This window comes from Nelumbo nucifera, chromosome 2 (assembly GCF_055504915.1).
Source record: "Nelumbo nucifera cultivar China Antique chromosome 2, China Antique-T2T, whole genome shotgun sequence".
NCBI classification, from domain to species: Eukaryota; Viridiplantae; Streptophyta; class Magnoliopsida; order Proteales; family Nelumbonaceae; genus Nelumbo; species Nelumbo nucifera.
In genome coordinates this window covers 782,670-804,678 of record NC_142650.1, presented here as the reverse complement: position 1 = coordinate 804,678, position 22,009 = coordinate 782,670, and the positions used below count along the sequence as shown (strand labels likewise).

Sequence of the window (22,009 nt, the reverse complement as noted above, 5' to 3'; positions counted from 1 at the left end):
TGGCGGCGGCAATGTCAATGTAGGTAGTAGTGGTGGTGGCAGAGGAGGATTCGTCGCCTCTAAAGTTTAATTGGGTGTGATAGAAGCAAGACCGAACGTTTTGTTGGCGTTGGGAGAAAGAGCCACAGATGGGGTTTGAGCAATAACTGGGTTTTGCTGGCGGGAGCTGAAGAAGATGAGCTGTTGGTACCCATCTGAGTAGTGCCTTCCGAGGTAAATCACAGCAAAGGAAATGAGAGCGAAAGCTGAGACCTTCGTGAAAAACGAAGCTCTCAGGAATTCCGGGATGTTAAAGCCTTTCATGGCTTCATAAACCCTTCTTCCAGAGAAGAAGAAGAAGAATTAGAGAGTGCTTGTTCAGAAGAAGAAAGTTCAGAATATTTTGTGATCTCTTTCGATCCAAAGTTTTGTTTGTGTGAGAAGAAAATTAGAGAAGAGAAATCTGTTGAACGACGTCGACAGAGAGGAGTAGAAAAGGGTTGCGGCAGCGTTCGACGATGTAGCTCGGGCTCATCTTTGCGACAGCTGCCGTAGTGAGCACTTGGCGGAGAGGAGCTTGAACGGCGTCGACGAAAATCTCTTTTCCCGTTCGGAGGGTAACTACTCCAGCACTCCATTTTGCGACAGCAGCGCTCGACGACACCATGAGAACGCCATGAACAGCTAATCTGAGTTGGCTTCAAGGATCTCATAGAGAATAACTCAAAAGCCGCATGTTAGGTTCGGATGGTTATCCAGATACCAGTCCAGAGCAAAATGATTGAGAAAAACAAAGCAGAGAATACGGAAAATAACAGAGGAAGATGCGGTAATAATCAAGCTTAGCTGATCTTATTTTTGTCCTAAAGAACGAACGCTGCAACAAAGGGAAATACGTCCAGGTAGTTTCACCTTTCAGATTGCCTGTCTGAGTGCCAGTTTGGTTCGATGGAAGAGGAGCTGTAGAGACTCGACTATACTAGATTTCAATCTGCACTCAATCGGAGAAACAGGGGAGTCTCAGCTTGTTTCGATAGCTGACCACTTAAGAAATAACTCAGAAGCAATCCGAAGGGATCTATTGAAGAAAAACTAATTTCCAAGCTTGAGTTCCATGGAGCTGATGAGTGGAATGTCCGTTGGAGCTAACACGACGCACCACTGTTTTTTCTTTCTCTCCTTCGGTAGGAATTACGAATAGAGGACTGGTGATTGGGGGGTGAAAAAGGATGAATAGAAGGAATGGCGAATGATGTGTGGGGAGTAGGAAGAAATAGGGAGGAGAGAGATTTTTTGTCGTCGCTACTCTGTTTTTCGCCTCAAGGTGGGAGACGATGAATAGTAACTCTTTGTCCCTGTTTGTTTATTTCATTGGAGAAAATGGGAGAACATGGGAGGGAGATGTGGAAAAACGACGAGAGGTGAGAAGACCGGAGGTGGAGGAGACCGCCGCTGCCGCTACTGTGTGCAGAAGAACCGAAGAAGATGAGCAATGCCCCCTTGGGTTTTTCTCATGTAAAGGTTAACAGTGTTTTTTTAAGGGTAGTATGGGGATTAAAAAATAATATAACGGCAGATTTTAATGAAAAACTAATGGAATGGGATCTTTCTCTCACAATCATAGTACAGGAGGTCTTTGTCACAGACCCCATACTACAGGAGGTCTTTGTCACAGACCCCATACTACAGGGGGGCCTTTGTAATTGATCCTAATTTTAATATTATATAAGAATGTTAGATGAAATGCATAACCAAAATCCTTGAACTGTTTAAATTGTGAGCAAAAATAATTTCACCCAAGTTATTCTGTTGACCATATGAAATTAAAACTAAAAGTCCACAAAATTCACGGACATCTAAAAGTTAAAACCATAGTATGTTACCATGAAAATAATGAATCAATTTAGCTCAAAAAATACGTGTGTGGTGGGAGGTGGTATTACGTTGTATACACTTTTAGTGGGGCTCGTGGGCCAGTGGTTGTGATGACAGTGTGAGCACTGAAGACTTTTTTTTGGTATAAAATGGGCCCTGCCAGCCCAAGACAACGTGGGCCATACTCAGCAGGGCCGTGTACTACAGTAATGGGCCATGCTGGGCTAGAGTTGAGTCCCACTGGTCAGTACGGCCCACATTAATAATGTATACATGTAAGTTTTCCTTCATGAGAAAGTGCTGACACATACCCATGGGTTGCAGGTCCAGGCTCATATCGGCCCCCTCCCTACACTTTTATGTCATACTGACACAGTCCATAACAGTTCAGCGGCATAAAAAATGGGCCCACATTATATCTATAGGTGAGTCCAGATCTGCTGAATACGACACATTACTGGTCACACGTATCCAGCTATACATTGAGAATATTATGTTTTAAAACACAACCAAGCTCCTGATGTGCGGTAAGATATGTGTAGATCGGAATTGAATATCTTCTTTACCAAAAAGGGATCTTATATAAAATTCATTATGATTTTTGTTTGAATTTTTTAAACTCACCATGAGTTTTCAAAACCTAGAGAGAGCCCCCTATCAATCAGTTTTATTATCTAAAACTCTTATGTTAAGATTGTTGGTTAATTCACCATTAGTGATTATTAACAAAAATTGTCCACATGCAATTTACATGATCAAACTTCCCCTAATAGCCAATCAAACTTATTGAATATTTCTCATGACATAATTACTTTTAACCCCGAGCCTGAGCTCACACTATATCTACAGTAGTTAAGGATAATTATGTTATATATATAGACAGATAGACATGCATGATCAAATAAATCAATTCATAATGTGTTTTGAGCAAGGTTTTTAAAATCAATCCGGATAACGAATCGATCAGGGGTTCTATTTTTGGTTTGAACGGTTTGATTGTTCGAACCAAACAGTTGGCCCATTTTGACAAAAAAGTAAAAAAATAAAAAACGATTAAAACCATTTAAACGATTAATCAGCCGAGTCAATGGTTTACTGACTAAAATCAACGATTTTTTAGAAAATTCAATTTAAGAAAAAAACAGAACCAATACCTAATCGGTTCCCAATTTTTTTGATCCAACCATCTGGTCTAATACAGTTTTAAAAACATGATTTTGAGTCGATTTGCCGACGATTAGAAATTATCGTCGTCGGCTTCCTCGAGGTAGAGTTCGTTTTGTAATATTCATGACCAAACAAAGCAAAGCCTTAGCACATATCGGATGGCTTTAAAGTCATTTTATATATAGTTGTTTGACTTTTTTTTTCTTTATTAGGATTTAAGAGGGAGCAGGCCCTCTCCTCTCCAGTCTCCATCAACGTACTCGCAGCTGGAGTCCGGACTTGGAGATAATAAAGACAATTAATTATGAATTCAAGTCGGGCCTCACCACCTGCACCCATCATCCCTAAAAACATAGAAATTATCTACAAACCTCTCGTAACTTTAACTTTATTGAATGTCTACATTTTCCCTAAACCTGCAATGGGATTTAAATTCAAATTATAGGTCTGTTTTTTTTATAAAACCAAAACGGGCTATACAAGATGGGATAGTACGTTCCCACAAATTAGAAAAATAAATGAAAGCTAAATTCCGAAGATCACTCAGATTGAGACAAATTGAATCCTGATGAGAAAAAAGAGTTTAATTGGTGAATCAGTCTGTAACTTGATTTGCCTTCCAATACATGTAATTGTAGAGAAACTTTTCATTTGCACAGTTCTTCAATTCTAGACATTCCTCTATGATGTTTCGCAGATATTAGGGGGTCGACAAAACGCTTAATACGGGAGATTACGAGCAAGGAGTCACCTTGGATGATGACGGAGTGATTAAAGAAATTCACTGTCAAATTATGGGCCTCCCAAGCAAACCAAGGTCTATTCGTTTAACTTCATTCTAACTCAAATTCCTCAAACTTTCTTTACGTCAGGTTTATGATGTATATTTTTGCTGAATATTCATTTAATCTATATTTGTTGATCAATTTGTTCAAATCATATTCATATATCAAAAAATTAAGATATTTGACTGTCCATTGCTAACACCCAATGAATATATTAAACTAGGCCCCTGTTTTGGGACTGTTTATTTTTAACAACTTATTTTAGATTGAGACCACACCATTAAACACTTATGTGCGTTTGGAAAAAAAGCTGAAATAAGTGTTTATTCCAGAAAAATAAACCCATTCTGTAGAAGCCCAACTTTATTGTTTATTTTTAAGCGCTTTTTTCAATAAGTGATTATTGTATTTCTGCATTGTCTTGATCTATCAGGTAATTTTCAAAATACCTATATTACCTCCGATTAAAAATAAAAGCATTTTTTTGCTAAACACTAATAAGTATTTCATAGGATAAACACTCCCAAACAGGTGTTAAGCTATCTGACAGTTGTAAACATTGATCATATGACCATCCATTTTTTGAGCGAAAAAAATAAAGAATTCATTCAAGAGGACAGTGGCATTCGGGAACATTAAGAAGCTTAATGGACAGTTCGTTGTCCTCAGAGGTAATATAAAAAGCGAAAAAGTACAAACAGACCCAATACAAATTTCTGATTTTCGCTATAAAGTTATAAACATTCAAAATATCAATAATCCATATTCTATGCATCAACACCCCGTGAGTTGATATAAATTCCGAACTAGCTACTACCCCAACAATACTTTGGGCCTACAACTTTTGTCTGAACCGGCATTCTCCCTATAAAAAGATCAGAAGTGGAAAATTGTTCTTATCATGTTTAAACTTTTGAGTGGGTCCAGTGGCAGATTCGATTCTCATTAGCTCTTTCTTTCTTTTCTTTTTTCCTTCTTTCTTCAAGGAAACTACAAGCTCCTTACTTAGTGTGGGATTAGTGCTAAAAAGCTCTAAAAGCATAAAATTATAATACTGCTACATGTCTTTTCAAAATTGAGAAGCAACAACCACAAACCCGACGTGGCGCTGCCGCGCGCGTCTCCTTCAATCCTTTCCAAGTCCTACTATACGCCCTCGGCACGGGTAAAGACAACAAGGAAACGTTCTGTGCACCGGTGGGTTCACGCGTCATTTTACAGAGTTTTGCTGTTTTTCCTCCACCGACGACTATATTACAGCGGACGGTGACCTGTACCAACGGCCATCGGCGGTAACTCTCTTCTTCTTCTTCTTCCTCCTCTTCTTATACGGTGTAATTGATGCGGTGACCAGTACAAGCTTCTAGCAGGTCAATTAATTATCAGCCGGGCTTTTGGTTTTCGAAGTCAACCCGGATCGAGACCAATAAATAAACCAGACCTGCATGTTGCATGTTGCATGTTGCAGGGTGCAAGTGCAGACCAGACCACCACAACCGTAGCATGAAGACGTAACAGAGAAAATCTAGACTGGTTTAAAAAACTTGGGCAACTTCTCGGTCCGTGAGTAGTAGGGATTTTAGAACCATTAATTCGTTATGAATATACGGACAAATTTGTGACGGCTGGACCTGGCAATTGGGTTGGGTGAAACGGAATCGGGTTGGGTCAATACACTTCGGGTTGATTTTGGGCCGGGTTGAATTTTAGATTGGGTTATCAAATGTTAGACCCTAACCTTAAATGTTCGGATTAGGGTTGATCCATGAGTCAATTTGCGTCATTCTAAAAAATAACTGAAATTAAAAAAAAATAAAGAAAAATTATATGAAAAATGTCAAAATTAAAGGAATTAACCTTAAAATTCCAAATAAAAAAAAACTTGAACATTTAACAATTTAAAGAGTAAACAAAAAAGAGTAAAAACTAAATAGAAAAAATTAAAGAGTGAAAACTTCTAACAATGCATAAATAGCCCTAGTTAGACTTGATAATTAGATCAGCGGGTTGACCCATGACTCAACCCAACCCAGTTTTTTCCGGGTTGGGTTGGATCGGGTCATTCTCACATTCAGGTAGCTAAATATGAGACCCTAACCCTGTGTTTTTGGGTTGGGTTAGGTCAGGTTCACAGATTGGGTCAACTTTTTGCCAGGTCTAGTGAGAACCCTTGTCATCCGCAATTTAAGTAGGGGTTTCAGTCCACCCCTAGAAATCTTAGCTCTACCACGTATAGGTGGAATGAATCCTGACTATGGATTGATGCCAAAATTACGGGCATGATGTGGTTTATAAAGGGCTACTACTAGATTAGGAGGAGGCTATAATTTCAAATTTTTGAGGGGGAGTGCAATCTACTTATCCAGTTATCCCATATAAGTATCACCCATGGAATTAAAGCTTCCAACAGCTCAGTCCAAAAAATAAAAATAAAAAATAAGAAGACGGACTCAAAGACAACAATGCATGTGATTTGACGTTAAATGGAGCTTCAAATTCTGAAAATCTTCACGGTGAGGGAGGAACACCTAGTTATTAGACCTATTGATGGGCAGGGCTGAGTCAGACTTTGTTTATGTATCAATAGAATACATTCAAGTTCAAGTTTGAGTCCAACCCGATCATCAGGCCTAATTTTTTAGTCTGAGACCAAACCTCATATAAAACTCGAAGCCCAAGCTCGGGTCTAGTCAAATTTTTGAAAACATAATTTTTTTTCTTTTTTATTCAATAAAAATGTTTTATTTACATTAAAAGTCTTAAAAACTCAAAAATAATAAAAAATTTCACTATTACTTGAAAGAAAAGAAGAAAAATAAAAAAAAATATATATATATATATATATATATATATTATATATATTTATTAAATAAGATTTTTTATATAATATATATTATTAAGTTGGACTTGAACTCAAATCAGACTTTTTCGAGAAAGTAAGGTTGAACCCGGTGTTTTAGATAAGCCTGAACTCAAGAGTCTAAAATAATGTCCATGCCTGACTTATAACAACCCCAACCAGACCGGTCAACTAGTTATATATCTTTTTTGAAAGATACTAGTTATATATCGATGGCCCGTTTGAGAGTGCTTTTGTATTGATTCAACTGCATTGCCCGAGCTATTCCTAAAAACTAGTTTATGGTAATTTCACCGGAATGTCTATTCCACTACACTGATAAAGTAATAACTCTCTAAAAGTCGACGGTGGATGCAATAATCTAAGTCACTCTTGGCTCCAGCAGGCTGCGGCAGTGCAGTGATACGTATAAAATACATATAAACATACTTTTTGGAAAAATATACGATATTTGAAAGACAAAGACATGATATGGCAAAAAAATTTGACAAATCAAAGGCTCCAAAGTACCCGTGAATTTGATGAATACCACTGAACTGATAGATCACCTCTATTGCGTTATTTTTTTTTATTTGCTGTCTCAATATTTATGTATTTTAAGAGCAAGGTTTAGTGTTAAGAGGGCATTCTTTTTCTGGATTTTGAGAGGGGGGAAAGTTGGTTAATAGGATTTTGATTCCCATTGACCAAGAATTCTATGTTCTTTTTTCAGATTTATGTAAAAACCACAAAAAGTTTATTTTCCTGTGTATCATTTACCCATCATCTCCTAGATGGGTAAATTACTTTCCCATCTGAAGAGAAAATTATCAACACTTGAATGGAATAAAAATACCCCTTTTAATAATAGATTTTTATGGATAAAATGGTCATTGCATTATTTACATGGTAAATAAAAGAATATGGATAAATACACTTACCTTGATAAGTCTTTTCTAACAAACACTTACCCGGATAAATACACTTACCTAAATAAATAACTTATCGAACAATAAACGAGACCTAAATACATACATAAGTTTCACATCTTTTATAATAGAACCCATAAATTTATTACTGACATAAAATCTCATCATTGGTTCTAAAACCCAGTTCTACGGCCCGCTGAATAATTAAAGTGCTCAGCTAATATTTAATTCGTATTTCAGATATGATAGTCTAACCTTATATTTTTTTTTTATCTATAGTTTGAATTAATAAATTTAAATGAATAGACAAACTATTTAATCAATTACATTAATTATTTGTTATAGATTTTATTCTTCCTTTAATACCTTTAGTTTTCAATTTCAGGCCTTTATAGACCTGGATGTCGTCATCATTTACAGCTGCATCCTTCTCATTTTGTAGCCAGTGATTCGATTCGGTGGTTGCACGCACGTGCAATGTTGCTCCATCACCCTTAACTGCCATTTACATTATTCTTTCGTGAAACCTGCCGCTACCATCAAGGTTTTTAAAATCGATCCAAACAACAAACCAGTCAGGGGTCTTGATTCTTGAGTCGAACAGTTCAATTATTCAAATGGTTCAATTATCCGAATCAACGATTTATCGACCAATTCAATGTTTTTTGATAAAAAACTAATTAACTGATCAGTTAATCGATTTCTGGTTTTTGGTTTTTCCGATCCAACCGTCTAATTCAATCCGGTTTTAAAAACCATGTCCACCACCACTACCGCTTTAAGTTTGCTCAACTGTAGTGCAATTTGATTCCAATCTATCTGACCTTCCTTTTCTCGTACTCAAATTTACTAAAATCTCCCTTTTATTAGGTAAAATTACCCCCGGACCCACATTGCACATCCCTCGTACAATGCCGCAGCCGGATAAGTGCAACGTACGCCCACCAACCATTTTTCATTGTTTCGTTGTTGGTTTGAGTGGAGTTGGGATCTCCAGCAAACAAAACACACTGTAACAACCTACCAACATTATCACCGCACATCTCATCTTGAGACTGCAATTCACAGTGGCTAAAGGTCTAAAACGGGCTGTGCTGGGCCGTGCCTCTTTTCTTTGAGATATTTTGAGAGAGTTGGCCCGGCAGATCCCATGGCCCGAGCCCGTATAGACCCTTGCTGTGTCATGTTGTGTCACGGGCGGGTTTAGTTCGTGAATTGAGCCTTAGGCCAAGTTAGGTCATGAATCGAGGCAAAGTTATATATTTATGAAAAAAATCTTAAAATTTTAATTTTATATAAATTTTGATGTATAAAATTGTTTATATATATAATAATTAAATAAAACTGAAAATAATTATTTATTTTATTAATATATAGATATATATACGGGTTGTGTCACGAGCGGCATGGCTTGCTCGGTTGTGTCGTACCAGCCCGACCCACGGACCTAAAACCCTAAGCCTGACACAACCCATACAATTGTGCCGTGCCCGACATAACCCATGAACCATTGTGACGGACCAAACTGAATTGACTCAAAATCACGGCAACACGACCTGATTTACACCTCTAAAAGTGGGACCTACCATGTATGAAATGTGTGGTGTCATATGATATAGGGAGGGTGTTGGAACATATGTTGTTGGCAGGTGATCTAGATTCATTTAAGTGAGATAAATTGGAGGAGCATCAGGCCGTCCATCATAGGTAGGGTGAACAAACGGTTTGTTCATTTTAAAACCCAACCGGATAAATTGAATTTTCCAAAATCGAACTAGGAAAATTGGCAATCAAACCCACCAAAGTTATGTTAAACTAAATAAACGTACCGAACCAAAAATTTTTTTGATTAACTTGATTGTTTAGATTAAACCGAAATGGAATAATGCACAAATTCCTGTCGAGACCTTCCTTCACTAATGATGATGAACAATTCAGCCGATCTTAGCTGTCAACGATCTTGCCTCTGAACTGAGTGGCAGGGGACCTGAAACGGAGGGAGTGAAGAAGCTCCGGGGAGAACCCGACGTAAGGGCTCCGAAGTTCAAGTTAGAGTCTTTCAAAGGCAAGATAAGCCAGATAGCGCAAACGTTAGCATACCTTGTTCTTGGGGGGTAGGAGCCTTTTATAACCACCTTGCGCACTCACTTCTAGGCTTCTGTCAGATCGGGCATGATTATTTCTGAGCTCCTGCCAGTTCGGATGTCATTTCCTCTGGCCGGACAGAACCACCACTGCTTCTTTTGTTGGAGCCGTCTCTACGGCTGGTAACGACGGTGGCAGGTGGCGGTAGCAAGAGGTCGTTTGAAGTGCGGCTGTCAGGCGTCAGATCCCGAATCAGTCAGGTGCGCCGCCCTTGGATACGGACGTCCTTGGTGTCAGGTACGTTTGGTCAGCCTGGTGTTTCGGAAGCGAAGTCCTGGAGTGGCGAGCGAGATGTCTTGAGTTCGGTTTGGGGAGTGTTCCGAGCTGCCATGGGCCAGCTCGGGTCACAACTTTGTGAGTCTTGGGACCCGAGATAGTTCGTGCTCCTTGCAGGGAGCTCGGGCTCTCAGCAGGGAGCTCGGGTTCTTAATAGGGAGCTCGAACTCCCAGTAGGGAGCTCGGACTCTTGGTAGGGAGCTCGGGCCCCTAGTAGAGAGTCCGGTCTGGTGGAGTTCGGGCTCAGTAGTGAGCTTGGACTTCGTTACTTTCGGTGCTCGTTTTGGGCGCTCTGCTGTCCCGAGTTGCTTGCTGTCTCTACGTACACGGTTTTAACCCGAAGGGCATGACCTTGTAACAGTACAGACCGAACTCGGTTATGAAGCTGGTTTTTTCCTCGTCGGACTGGTCCATCCGGATTTGGTTGTAGCCTGAGTAGGCATCCAGGAAGCTTAGCAATTCATGTCCCGAGGTCGCGTCCACTAGGCGGTCGATCCTGGGAAGGGGGAAGCAGTCTTTCGGTCAAGCTCGGTTCAGGTCGGTGTAGTTGACGCACATGCGCCACTTGCCGTTCGCCTTTTTCACCAGCACAGGGTTGGCCACCCAGCTCGGGTAATGGACTTCCCTTATGAAGTCTGCCACGAGGAGCTTCTCGACTTCCTCGTCGACCGCCTTCCAGCGCTCTGGGGCTAAGTTCCGTTTCTTCTATTTAACGGGTCTGACTAAAGGGTCAGTGTTAAGTTTGTGAGTTACAAGGCCAGGGTCAATACCGGGCATATCGGCCGCGGACCATGCAAAGATATCTAAATTTCGAAGTAAAAAACTTACCAGTTCGGTCCATAGGGGTTCTTTGACGAAAGCACCGATCTGGAGTGTGCGAGGTGGGTCTGTAGGCGAGGTTGGAATCGCGACTGTTTCCTCTGTGGGCGAGGCTCGGTCTTCGCCTTGTTCCGCGGGCTGCTCCAGATCGAGGTCGCCGGCTACTTTTGTCTTTCCCTTTAGGGCGGCAACGCAGCACTTGCGGGACTCGAGCTGGTCGCCCCGCGCTACCCCCACACCGAACTCCGTAGGGAACTTCATGGCCAAATAGTTGGTGGAGACCACCGCTCGTAGGATATGCGTGATTGGCCGTCCTATTATGGCATTGTATGGGGAGGGGGTTGCGACCACCAGGAAGTCGTGGTTGAGTCTGACCGCAAAAGGCCACGTGCCGACTTCCACGGGTACCGTTATTTTTTCGAGCGGCCTGACTTCCTCTCCGCTGAAGCCCACCAGGGGAGTGTTTGCGGGCTTTAGTTCGCTCCTCGGCAGCTGTTGCCGATCAAACGCTGATTTGAAGAGGATGTCCGCTGAGCTGCCCGAATCTACGAGTACGCGTCTGACCTCGAAGTCGCTGATCCTTAGTTTAATGACAAGCGCGTCATCGTGGGGGTAGCGAACTCCTCGCGCGTCGTCTTCCGTGAAGAGGATTGGCTCTTCGGTTTTTGGCCTTTTCGGAGGGTTCTGCTCCTCGAGGACCGCTTCGCGAACTGAAGTCCGGGCTGCTGCCGAGGTACACCCCGCTACCACCGAACCTCCCACAATTACATGGATGGTTCCCCGAATTGGCCTCTCTACCGGAGGCTGTCGCTGCAACGGTTCGGCAAGCCTGCTGCTAGATTCGGGGGCGTCCTTTTCGTGCTCGCTCGGCCGATCTGCTTTGTTGTTATTATTGTTGTGCTGTACAAAGTTTCTCAAGTGTCCGCGACGAATGAGCCCCTCTATTTCGTCTCGGAGGTTATTGCATTGCTCGGTACTGTGACCATGGTCCCTATGGAAACTACAATACAAATTCTTGTTTCTTTCGTTCGGATTTCCTTTTAGGCGAGGTGGCCATTTCACGTACGGGGCGTCCTTGATCGTCATTAAGATCTCGGTCCGCCTTGTATTTAGTGGCGTGTAATCCGTTCGAACTGGTAAGGGAGTTCGGAATGACTGGTTCGATTTTGGTTCCCGGGCCGGGTTTTTTCGGTCGACTGAGTTAGAGGGCTCGCCATCCCTCTTTCTTTTCTCGTTTCCGCCCTCGGTTCGTTGGTTGATCTCTTCCTCCATCCTCATGAACTTGTCCGCGAGCTTGAGAAATTCGGTCACGGTCGCGAGCTGGTTAGCTATCATGTGCCATTTGAACTTCTTTGTGCGTCACCCCTCTTTTTGCTGCCGCGAGCTGCACCGCGGGGTCTAACCGCGATATCTGTAAGCATGCTTCATTGAATCGTTTAATGTAGCCCCGTATGGGTTCTCCTTCCCTTTGGACTACCCCGAAGATGCTTTCTTCTGCTCTGGGGCACCGTTTGCTGGTGACAAAGTGTGCAGTGAAGACCTGCACGAACTGGGCCCAGCACTTTATCGACTCGGGGGGCCAGGTTCCTGTACCAAGTGCGGGCTACCCCCCTGAGGGTGGTGGTGAAAGTCACGCACATGCATGATTCGCTGGCTCTGGCGAGGTGCATTTGGGACTGGAAAGCGTCAACGTGGTCGTTGGGGTCGAAGGACCCGTCATACTTATGTAGAGGTGGGAGCTTGAAATCTCTGGGCAAGGGGACTGCCAGGAGTTCTGACGCGAGGGGGGAAGGAACTGAGAGGAGCGGGGCAACTCCCACCTCGTCCGAGCTCATCTCGCCTTTGCCTCTTAGCTCTGACAGGACACGGGTGGCGGTTCGTTGGCTTCGCCGGCGCCTTCGCTGTTGAATGGGCCTTGTGCTGGCGCTGCTGGCCTCTGTGTTGCCGAGCTCGATGGACCCGGAATGCTGGTAGTCCATTGCTGTCAATGCACCGAATCGGTTTTCCGTGAGTGGGTACTCCGGTTTGGAGCCCCGAGGTGCCGATCTCGCGGGCGAGGTTCCCGACCCGCCTGCAAGCTGCGAGGCGGGGATGACTTTTCTCTCTCTCCGGCCTGGGGACGAGGCCTGGCTGTTTGGGGGGTTTTGGGGCCTGGAGGCCTTTCCTTGGTGGGGGCGCCCATCCTACGGAGAGGCCTTGACCGGCTTCGGAGCAGGGTGGCGAGGTGGAAGTAGTGGTTGGTTCGGTGGCAGTTGGGGGAATTGCTGTTGATAGTGATATTGGGAGAGGTTGTGCAACACTTGGTGCTGGTGAAGCTGGTGTTGCTGGAACTGTTGCATCTGGGCTTGCATTGCCCGCATGCACTGCATCAGGTCGTCCAACCAGTTTTCTCAATGGAGAGAGGAAAGGGGATGTTTGTGGCAGGAAGGTTTACAGGCGCCACTGCTTGTGGCGTATTCAGATTAGGAATTCCTTCCACCGAGAGGGGGATGGTGAACTGCCCAACACACACCACGGGAACTTGAGGCTGTTCCCCGGTGGTGTTTGTCTCCGTGCCGCGTCCAGCGTTGCTGGAAGAGGCCATGAGTGTTGAGTTTTTCAAAGAAGAAGAAAGGGGTATGAGAGTTTGGAGTGAGGCCTTTTGAAGCTTTCCCACAGACGGCGCCAATTGATGATGCACAATCCGGCCGATCTTAGCTGTCAACGATCTTGCCTCTGAACTGAGTGGCAGGGGACCTGAAACGGAGGGAGTGAAGAAGCTCCGGGGAGAACCCAACGTAAGGGCTCCGAAGTTCAAGTTAGAGTCTTTCAAAGGCAAGATAAGCCAGATAGTGCAAACGTTAGCATACCTTGTTCTTGGGGGGTAGGAGCCTTTTATAACCACCTTGCGCACTCACTTCTAGGCTTCTGTCAGATCGGGCATGATTATTTCTGAGCTCCTGCCAGTTCGGATGTCATTTCCTCTGGCCGGACAGAACCGCCACTGCTTCTTTTGTTGGAGCCGTCTCTGCGGCTGGTAACGACGGTGGCAGGTGGCGGTAGCAAGAGGTCGTTTGAAGTGCGGCTGTCAGGCGTCAGATCCCGAATCAGTCAGGTGCGCCGCCCTTGGATACGGACGTCCTTGGTGTCAGGTACGTTTGGTCAGCCTGGTGTTTCGGAAGCGAAGTCCTGGAGTGGCGAGCGAGATGTCTTGAGTTCGGTTTGGGGAGTGTTCCGAGCTGCCATGGGCCAGCTCGGGTCACAACTTTGTGAGTCTTGGGACCCGAGATAGTTCGTGCTCCTTGCAGGGAGCTCGGGCTCTCAGCAGGGAGCTCGGGTTCTTAATAGGGAGCTCGAACTCCCAGTAGGGAGCTCGGACTCTTGGTAGGGAGCTCGGGCCCCTAGTAGAGAGTCCGGTCTGGTGGAGTTCGGGCTCAGTAGTGAGCTTGGAATTCATTACTTTCGGTGCTCGTTTTGGACGCTCTGCTGTCCCGAGTTGCTTGCTTTTGCCACGTGTCGGGTGATTGCGAGTTCGGGCCAAATTTCCCATCATCAACTAAGTTCACTCAAACTCTCAAGACTTCAGTAGAGTCAAAAAAAATTCAGCGAAGAGGAAAAAGAAAATAAAATAAAAGATTAAGTCTAAACTTATCGTCGTCTATCTTCACTTGCCACCGGAGTTTGCTGCTTTAGAGATTCACTTGCCGGTCGGAGCTTCAGAGATTCACTTGTTGGTTGCCGTCGTCCACTTGCTGTTGTCTGTCAGAGATTCAGAAAGTCAAAAGGAAACGTCCAATGAGAAAAAAAGAAAAAAAAATAAATGGTAAATATTACATACTTGAAAGGCTGAGACTTCACATGCCATCGTCTGTCAGTGGCGTGCCAGAGTTTGAGTTTGCCACGCCAGAAGATGATCACACGAAGAATTGGAGATGGAGAAGAAGACTCGAGTACTCGATAATCAACAGATGAAACTATAAGGATTCGAGCCTTAGAGGATTTGGGGTTTTGGGTTAGCGGCTTATATAATTATTAATATATTTTTATATGTTTGGTTATTTCGGTTAACCAAACCTCTAAATACTATACCCAAAATCGAAACCTAATGCATCCAATCAAACCAAACCGAATGCATCAAAATCAAAATTTCGGTTCACTTATTCGATTTAAGCCGAACTATACTCATCCCTAATCACAGTGACTCGCTCCTGGCTCCGTAAAGGAGCCGCGTTCCCGTATATCCCATATTTATTATTTTAGGATAAAAAAGCTATGATAATGGAGAGAGTTTTGACCAATCAGAATTTTCTTTAACGCGTTCTTTTCCGTATCTTCTTTAACGCGTTCGTTAGGCGCGCGTTCCTCCCTGTAATCTGTATCCTCGGGAGTCAGGACCTCCATTTGCGAGATTGGGCAATTTCTGCAATTAAAAGGGTTGTTTTTGTCATTTTATCATGTCAATTGAATCTTGTGTAGGTAGATGTATGAACAGCTCCGATGTGATGATATATTATTCTTATTATGGCAAATTGGCGATAGAACCAGGGACTGAATAGTCATTTTAACCTTTTACAACTGGGACAATATGAAGTGTGTAGACAACTCACTCTTTCGGTGCTTCGTCCCTTCCATTTTATGATTTCAAGAATCAGAGCTCGACTGGATCCTGGAGTTTCACAACCTCTCAAATCCTATTCCGCGGCCATTTTGACTTTTGAGTTTGGCGTCCGGTTTTTATACGCTTCCAAGGTACCTTCTTCTGCATCTTTCGACATTTCAAATGCTCCATAACGGCATCAAACTTGCTCTATTAGCAAATTTCTTTTTCTTTTTTTTTCGGTGATGAAAACCCATTCTATTCTACTTCGTTCAATCGGATGGAGATTGAGTGCAGTTCCGTGTAATGTTTTTCTACTTTTTGTCTATTTTCGATCTTAGCTTTTATTTTCTTTTCATTGTTCAACTCTTAGTTGGATCTTCCGATTTATGTATGTATGGTACAACAGTTCGTTTCATTGATTAACCTCACGGTGATTTTCCAAGCGGGTTTCAGTGAAATCTCCCTCTCTTCCATCTACTGGGTCTTTGAAAACCATTGAAGATTGGGGTTTTGTCGCCCGTTTTTCTCTGGTTTGGCCTTTGACAATCTAGATCTTCTCTTGATTTCTAGTAAGAACCAAGTTTGGACATCCTTCTCTGGTTTGTCGCCCGCTTGCCTAGGAAAATATCTTTTCTGGGCCTCCCTGCTGTTTTGCCATGAAGAAAAACAACAACTCGAATCATCTTTTTCCCATTTCCACCTGTGTCTGCCTCTCTTTCTTACTTCATCTGATCTCTGCGGCCGATACATACTTCCCAACGGATAAAATCCTCCTCAACTGTGGTGCTGCCCAAGAATCAACAGATTCTGATGGCCGGAAGTGGACTGGTGATGTTGGATCCAAGTTCGCGCCTGCAGCTGCCAACACGTTGACGTCTACAGCTGCTACCCAAGACCCCTCCGTCCCTGATGTTCCTTACATGACCGCAAGAGTATTCCGTTCTGAATTTACCTACAGCTTCCCTGTTGCATCTGGCCGGAAATTTGTTCGCCTTTACTTCTACCCAGCTTCCTATAATGGCCTCAATGCCTCTAACGCCCTCTTCTCTGTCACTTCTGGGCCCTACACTCTTCTCAAGAACTTCAGTGTTTCGCAAACTGCCGAGGCTCTAACATATGCCTTCATCATCAAGGAATATTCTCTGAATGTAGAGAACGAAATTTTGAATGTTACATTCAGGCCATCATCCAATGCTTCTAATTCCTACGCATTTATCAACGGGATCGAGGTTGTGTCAATGCCCGACATCTATAGCAGTGCAAATGGTGCCTTGCTTGTTGGCCTATCGAGTCAGTTCACCATCGATAACAGTACCACCCTTGAGAATGTTTTCCGGATAAACGTGGGTGGCAACTACATCTCGCCAACAGGTGACCCTGGTCTCTTTCGGTCATGGTATGATGATTCACCATACATCTTTGGTGCAGCTTTCGGTGTGACTGATGTAGCAAACATGACAATTCAGTACCCCACAGATCTTCCCAAGTATACTGCACCAGTGGATGTTTATGCGACTGCCAGAACCATGGGACCAGACGCAAGCATCAACCAGAATTACAATCTCACGTGGATTTTTTCAGTTGATCCAGGGTTTTACCACTTGGTTAGGCTCCATTTCTGTGAGATTCAATCCGTCATTAACAAGGTCAACCAGAGGGTGTTTCAGATCTTCATTAATAATCAAACTGCTGAGGCTGCTTTTGATGTGGTTGCTTGGACCCAAGGGAATGGGATTCCAACGTATAAGGACTATGTTGTGCTTCCCCAGAAGGGGAATGCCCAGCAGGATTTATGGCTAGCGCTGCATCCCGCTATAGCATCAAAGCCCAATTACTATGATGCAATCTTAAATGGAGTGGAGATCTTTAAAGTGAGTGATTCTAATGGAAACCTTGCTGGACCCAATCCGATTCCCCCACCAAAACAGGCTGTTGTTGACCCAAGCTTGGCTAGGTCTCATACTTCTGGTAATTCAAAGAATCAAGCTGCAGTCATTGCTGGAGGAGTTATAGGTGGTGTTGTTGTTTCCTGTCTTCTTTGCTTCTTTGTGTTTGTTGTATCCCGACGTAGGAGGCAACGGAAGGATTCAAGTGCCAGTGATGGCTGGCTCCCCCTTTCTCTATATGGAAATTCACACTCTGCAGGGTCTGCCAAAACGAACACCACAGGAAGCTATGCTTCCTCACTTCCTTCAAACCTTTGCCGACACTTTTCATTTGCTGAGATCAAGGCTGCCACCAACAACTTCGACGAGGCTTTACTTCTTGGGGTTGGCGGTTTTGGCAAGGTCTACAAGGGTGAAATTGATGGTGGGTCAATTAAGGTTGCAATTAAACGTGGCAACCCCCTGTCTGAGCAGGGAGTCCATGAATTCCAGACAGAGATTGAGATGCTTTCGAAACTGCGGCACCGTCACTTGGTATCATTGATTGGGTACTGCGAAGAGAACTGCGAAATGATCCTTGTCTATGATTACATGGCCCATGGGACTCTGCGTGAGCACCTTTACAAAACCCAAAAGCCACCCCTGCCCTGGAGGCAGAGGCTTGAGATCTGCATTGGAGCTGCCCGTGGCTTGCATTACCTTCATACTGGTGCCAAACACACCATCATCCACCGAGACGTGAAGACAACAAACATCCTCCTAGATGAGAAGTGGGTGGCGAAGGTATCAGATTTTGGGCTGTCAAAGACAGGGCCTACATTGGATCATACACATGTCAGCACTGTTGTAAAGGGTAGCTTTGGGTATTTGGATCCGGAGTACTTCAGACGGCAGCAATTGACGGAGAAATCAGATGTGTACTCATTTGGGGTTGTATTGTTTGAGATACTCTGTGCTCGGCCAGCATTGAATCCAACGCTGGCAAAGGAACAAGTGAGCTTGGCAGAATGGGCATTGCATTGCCAGAAAAAAGGGATCCTTGATCAGATAATTGATCCATATCTCAAGGGGAAGATTGCACCGGAGTGCTTCAAGAAGTTTGCCGAAATAGCAGAGAAGTGTGTTGCCGATCAGGGGATTGATCGCCCGGCAATGGGAGATGTTCTCTGGCATCTTGAATTTGCACTACAGCTACAGGAGAGTGCGGAGGAGAATGGTGGACTCGCAACCTGTGACATGGACGCATATGAGACACCATTCAATGGAAAATGTGGAGGGAAGAAGGATCCAGATGCATCATCGGGTTTTGAGGGCAATGTGACAGATTCCAGGAGCAGCGGGATGACAATGAGCATTGGAGGCCGGAGCCTTGGAAGCGAAGATTCAGATGGGTTGACACCCAGTGTCGTGTTCTCACAGATCATGAACCCAAAAGGCCGGTGAGACGGTGGGACGGGATTTGCCACCTGCCATTTAGATTCAGTGAAACAAATTTGCTTTGTTTATTATTAATTAACAGCCAAGGAGCAGCTAATTAAACTTGGGTTTCTTGTTCCTTCTATTCTAAGTCTTGTTTATGATTAACTGGTTATTGTTATTATTATATATATTTTTTGGGGATACGTTATATCTGTTGTAATTTATTATGTCATCACCCATGGGCCAAGGCTAAGGCGTACGTGTAAGAATAATGTTATTTTTTTGTACTGGTATTGCACTTTGTAAGGTATTCCTTCCTTGCTTTACGTGTAGATCACGGATTCTCGGTCAGGGCCTCAGGGGGGTGATGGCGGTGGTTCCCCCACTGCCACTTACCACTCTCAAGCTCAGGCTGGGGGAATCATTGACACTCATCAGTTTTGCAAATTGACAATTTTCCTTTTTTTTTTTTATCAGAATGAGAGGATATGGTTGAATGAGGTGGCGAGATACCTGGGTCTGGGGGAAGGTGATGTTTGTTTTGTTATTGTTAGGTTGATTTGAAAAATGGAAAAAGGATGGCTCCAGTCCTGACTCCATCCAACTCCAAGTAGCTGTATATTTCATAATTCATATCCCAACCAAAAACTAAATTAGTTACTTTAGCTTTATTAATTTGTTTATTATATAGTCAATGTCGCATAGCGATATGATTGTTGATGAGTTTTAATTCTCCTTGAAGGGGTATGTTGGGAAATGAGGTTATTCAAATATGGAGGAGAATTTGCACTCATCAAAGTTGAAGAGTCTTGGAAGAAATCTTTTAGATGTAGATTGGAATAATTTTTAAAGAATCATAAAGGTGATGATTTAGAAAAGATTTTGTTAACTTTGAATGGTGCTTCTTGATTATATCTGATCGAATTGTGGTCATTGATCTCATTGCACCGCATACATGTATTGCATTGTGCGGTAATAAGTTTCTATACCCTCTTCTCTTTATCTAAGGTGTATAAATCATCTTTTATTAAAAAACAAAAACAAAATTTGTAATTTCAATATAGGACAAAGTAAAAAAAAAATGTTTTTAATAAGAAAAGAAACTATTTTCAAGACATGTGTGCAGTTATAATTTTTCATGTAATTGATCAATTAAACCCATTGGATTTAATATCTAATGAGATTAAAATCCAACCGGTATATATTTACTTGTTTTTTCTGCCTAATTTAATTAATACCTTTCAGCTGGCTTAATTCTCCTCTCAATGCAAGGATCGTTTGGATAGCTTTTAAGTTTTAAGCATCTAATCTATACTATATTATTCCAGTTCCAATTGAACAATTGAAACAGTTGCAATAATAATAATCGTTTTAACTTGATCTAATCTTTCATGGTATCACACCATTCTGCAAACTTTTTTTTTTTTCTAGTTTTGGTTTTTTTCATGCACAAATCATAAATCGGATCATGGGCTCGCATAACGTCATCTTTTTATCCAGGTTGAGTATATATGATGGGATGGAGGAGATGTATTCAACTCGTCCTAAGAACAGTTTTGTGAGGATCAAATCCGATGATAGTTTCAAGTATGAAACCCACTAAGCATCTCATTCTCACTTGTAGGATAATAGTAATACTAAGATAAAATTACTCTCTTACAAAAAGACACGTGTTGATTTGCATGATCACTTTTTTTGCTAAAAGATATTTATCACTAAATATGAACAAGGTTTTCGTTGTCTTTTCACTAGAGATGTATCTGTTTTAATTTCAAAATAGGATGTGCTAAAATCTGCACCATTCATTCACAATGATGGGTTCATGTATATTTTAGGTTTGTACAAGCAATTAATACAGATTATCTTAAGTAAAGTATAAATTTTTATAGTAGAAATAATAATGGGTTCATGTATATTTTATATAATGTAAAGAGCTATTATCTAAAACTCCCCCTTACCTTTTTAACATTCTCTTAAACTTACCTTGACTTTTTTTTGTTACCTCCACAGACCCCCTAGCTATAAGACACTACTTTCGTTTATGGAATACTATGATATACACATACCTTCTGTCAGCTTAATATTAGTGGCCATAACACAGAAATGGTCTATATGTGCCATGTTTTTTTAATGATAAAATTAACCGTAATCAATCAATCTACTCTATTAATTGAATTTTTATGTAACTAAACTACGGTTTGTTTATTTCTCTGACTTGCCAATTTCAGGTTCATCCATCACACAACCCACTAACAGTTCTATTCGCCATCTAACAGTTTAAATTTGAATGAATGGATGGACCCATTGGTTTTAAGTTTTCTACTAACAAATTTCTGATAGAAGGGTCTCTAGAGGTATCCAAAAGTCAGAGAATCTACGCTCTCCTTTCTTTCTTTACTTTTTCTTTCAGACCAAAACAGTTTTAATGGAAAGAAAAGTGGAGAGAAGTTTTTAGAGCAATTTAGTAACATTAAGGTTGTGTTTGGTTGCAGTGCAATTTTATTTGTACTAGTACAAATATATGGAAGTGCAAATGAAAAAAAAATGCAAAATTTTATTTAATTTTGTTTTGGATTTTACTTTATTCTGCTTTAGGTCTTATTTTACTCCATTTGTGCTAGAATCCCTTTAGAATCTCTTTACTTTTCATGTGATAGCATGTGCAAGTGCTTTTTTTTTAACCCCAAATTTATCCCTTTATGATCTCTTTATTTTTCCTTTTAATTTTTGTATTTTAACTTATTTAGACAAACATGGTCACCAACAAGATTCACTCATGGATGAGTCATTGGTTAATCCATGATATTTTCCCATAAAAGCTCTTTCTTGATCTGCATATGAATGGCGTTGTTGAGTTTTATGAATTTGTTAGCTACCTAATTGAAACAAGCCTTTTTCTATTTAATTAGATTAATTTCTAGTTGAATGTTTACCATTCAAATGTAATTACACATCTATTTATTGGGTCACCAGATGGATTTAGTAAAAAAGCATTAATCCTCCTCTTCCTAATTGTTGTTATCATCATCATCTTCATCGTATGTGCTAGAATCGACCCTGTTTCCTTCTCACCAATCAGAACTAAGCCTCTCCCTCTCTCTCTCTCTCTATGCAACGGACCTTATTAGGAACCTTCTTTCTTACTGTATGGAGAATCTCAGTTGGCAGATAATCATAATTCATAAGCATTCATAGGAGAAATGGGTCTCCACATTTGCCAAAATTGCCATTGAACAGCTAAGGTTCATGTATTCCAAAATTTAGCCCGTAAGGGTATCTTAGACCTTTTAACTACTCTGTTAGACATCACA

At 42.1% G+C, this 22,009-nt stretch overlaps 1 protein-coding gene across 1 annotated transcript; it reads left to right on the top strand.

The window, feature by feature from the left end:
• Nucleotides 1-15,397: 15,397 nt before the first annotated feature.
• Nucleotides 15,398-19,022, top strand: LOC104588361 (receptor-like protein kinase FERONIA). Its single transcript, XM_010246245.3, has one exon. The coding sequence runs from the start codon at nucleotides 16,050-16,052 to the stop codon at nucleotides 18,720-18,722; it is 2,673 nt and encodes an 890-aa protein (XP_010244547.1). The 5' UTR covers nucleotides 15,398-16,049; the 3' UTR covers nucleotides 18,723-19,022.
• Nucleotides 19,023-22,009: the final 2,987 nt, after the last annotated feature.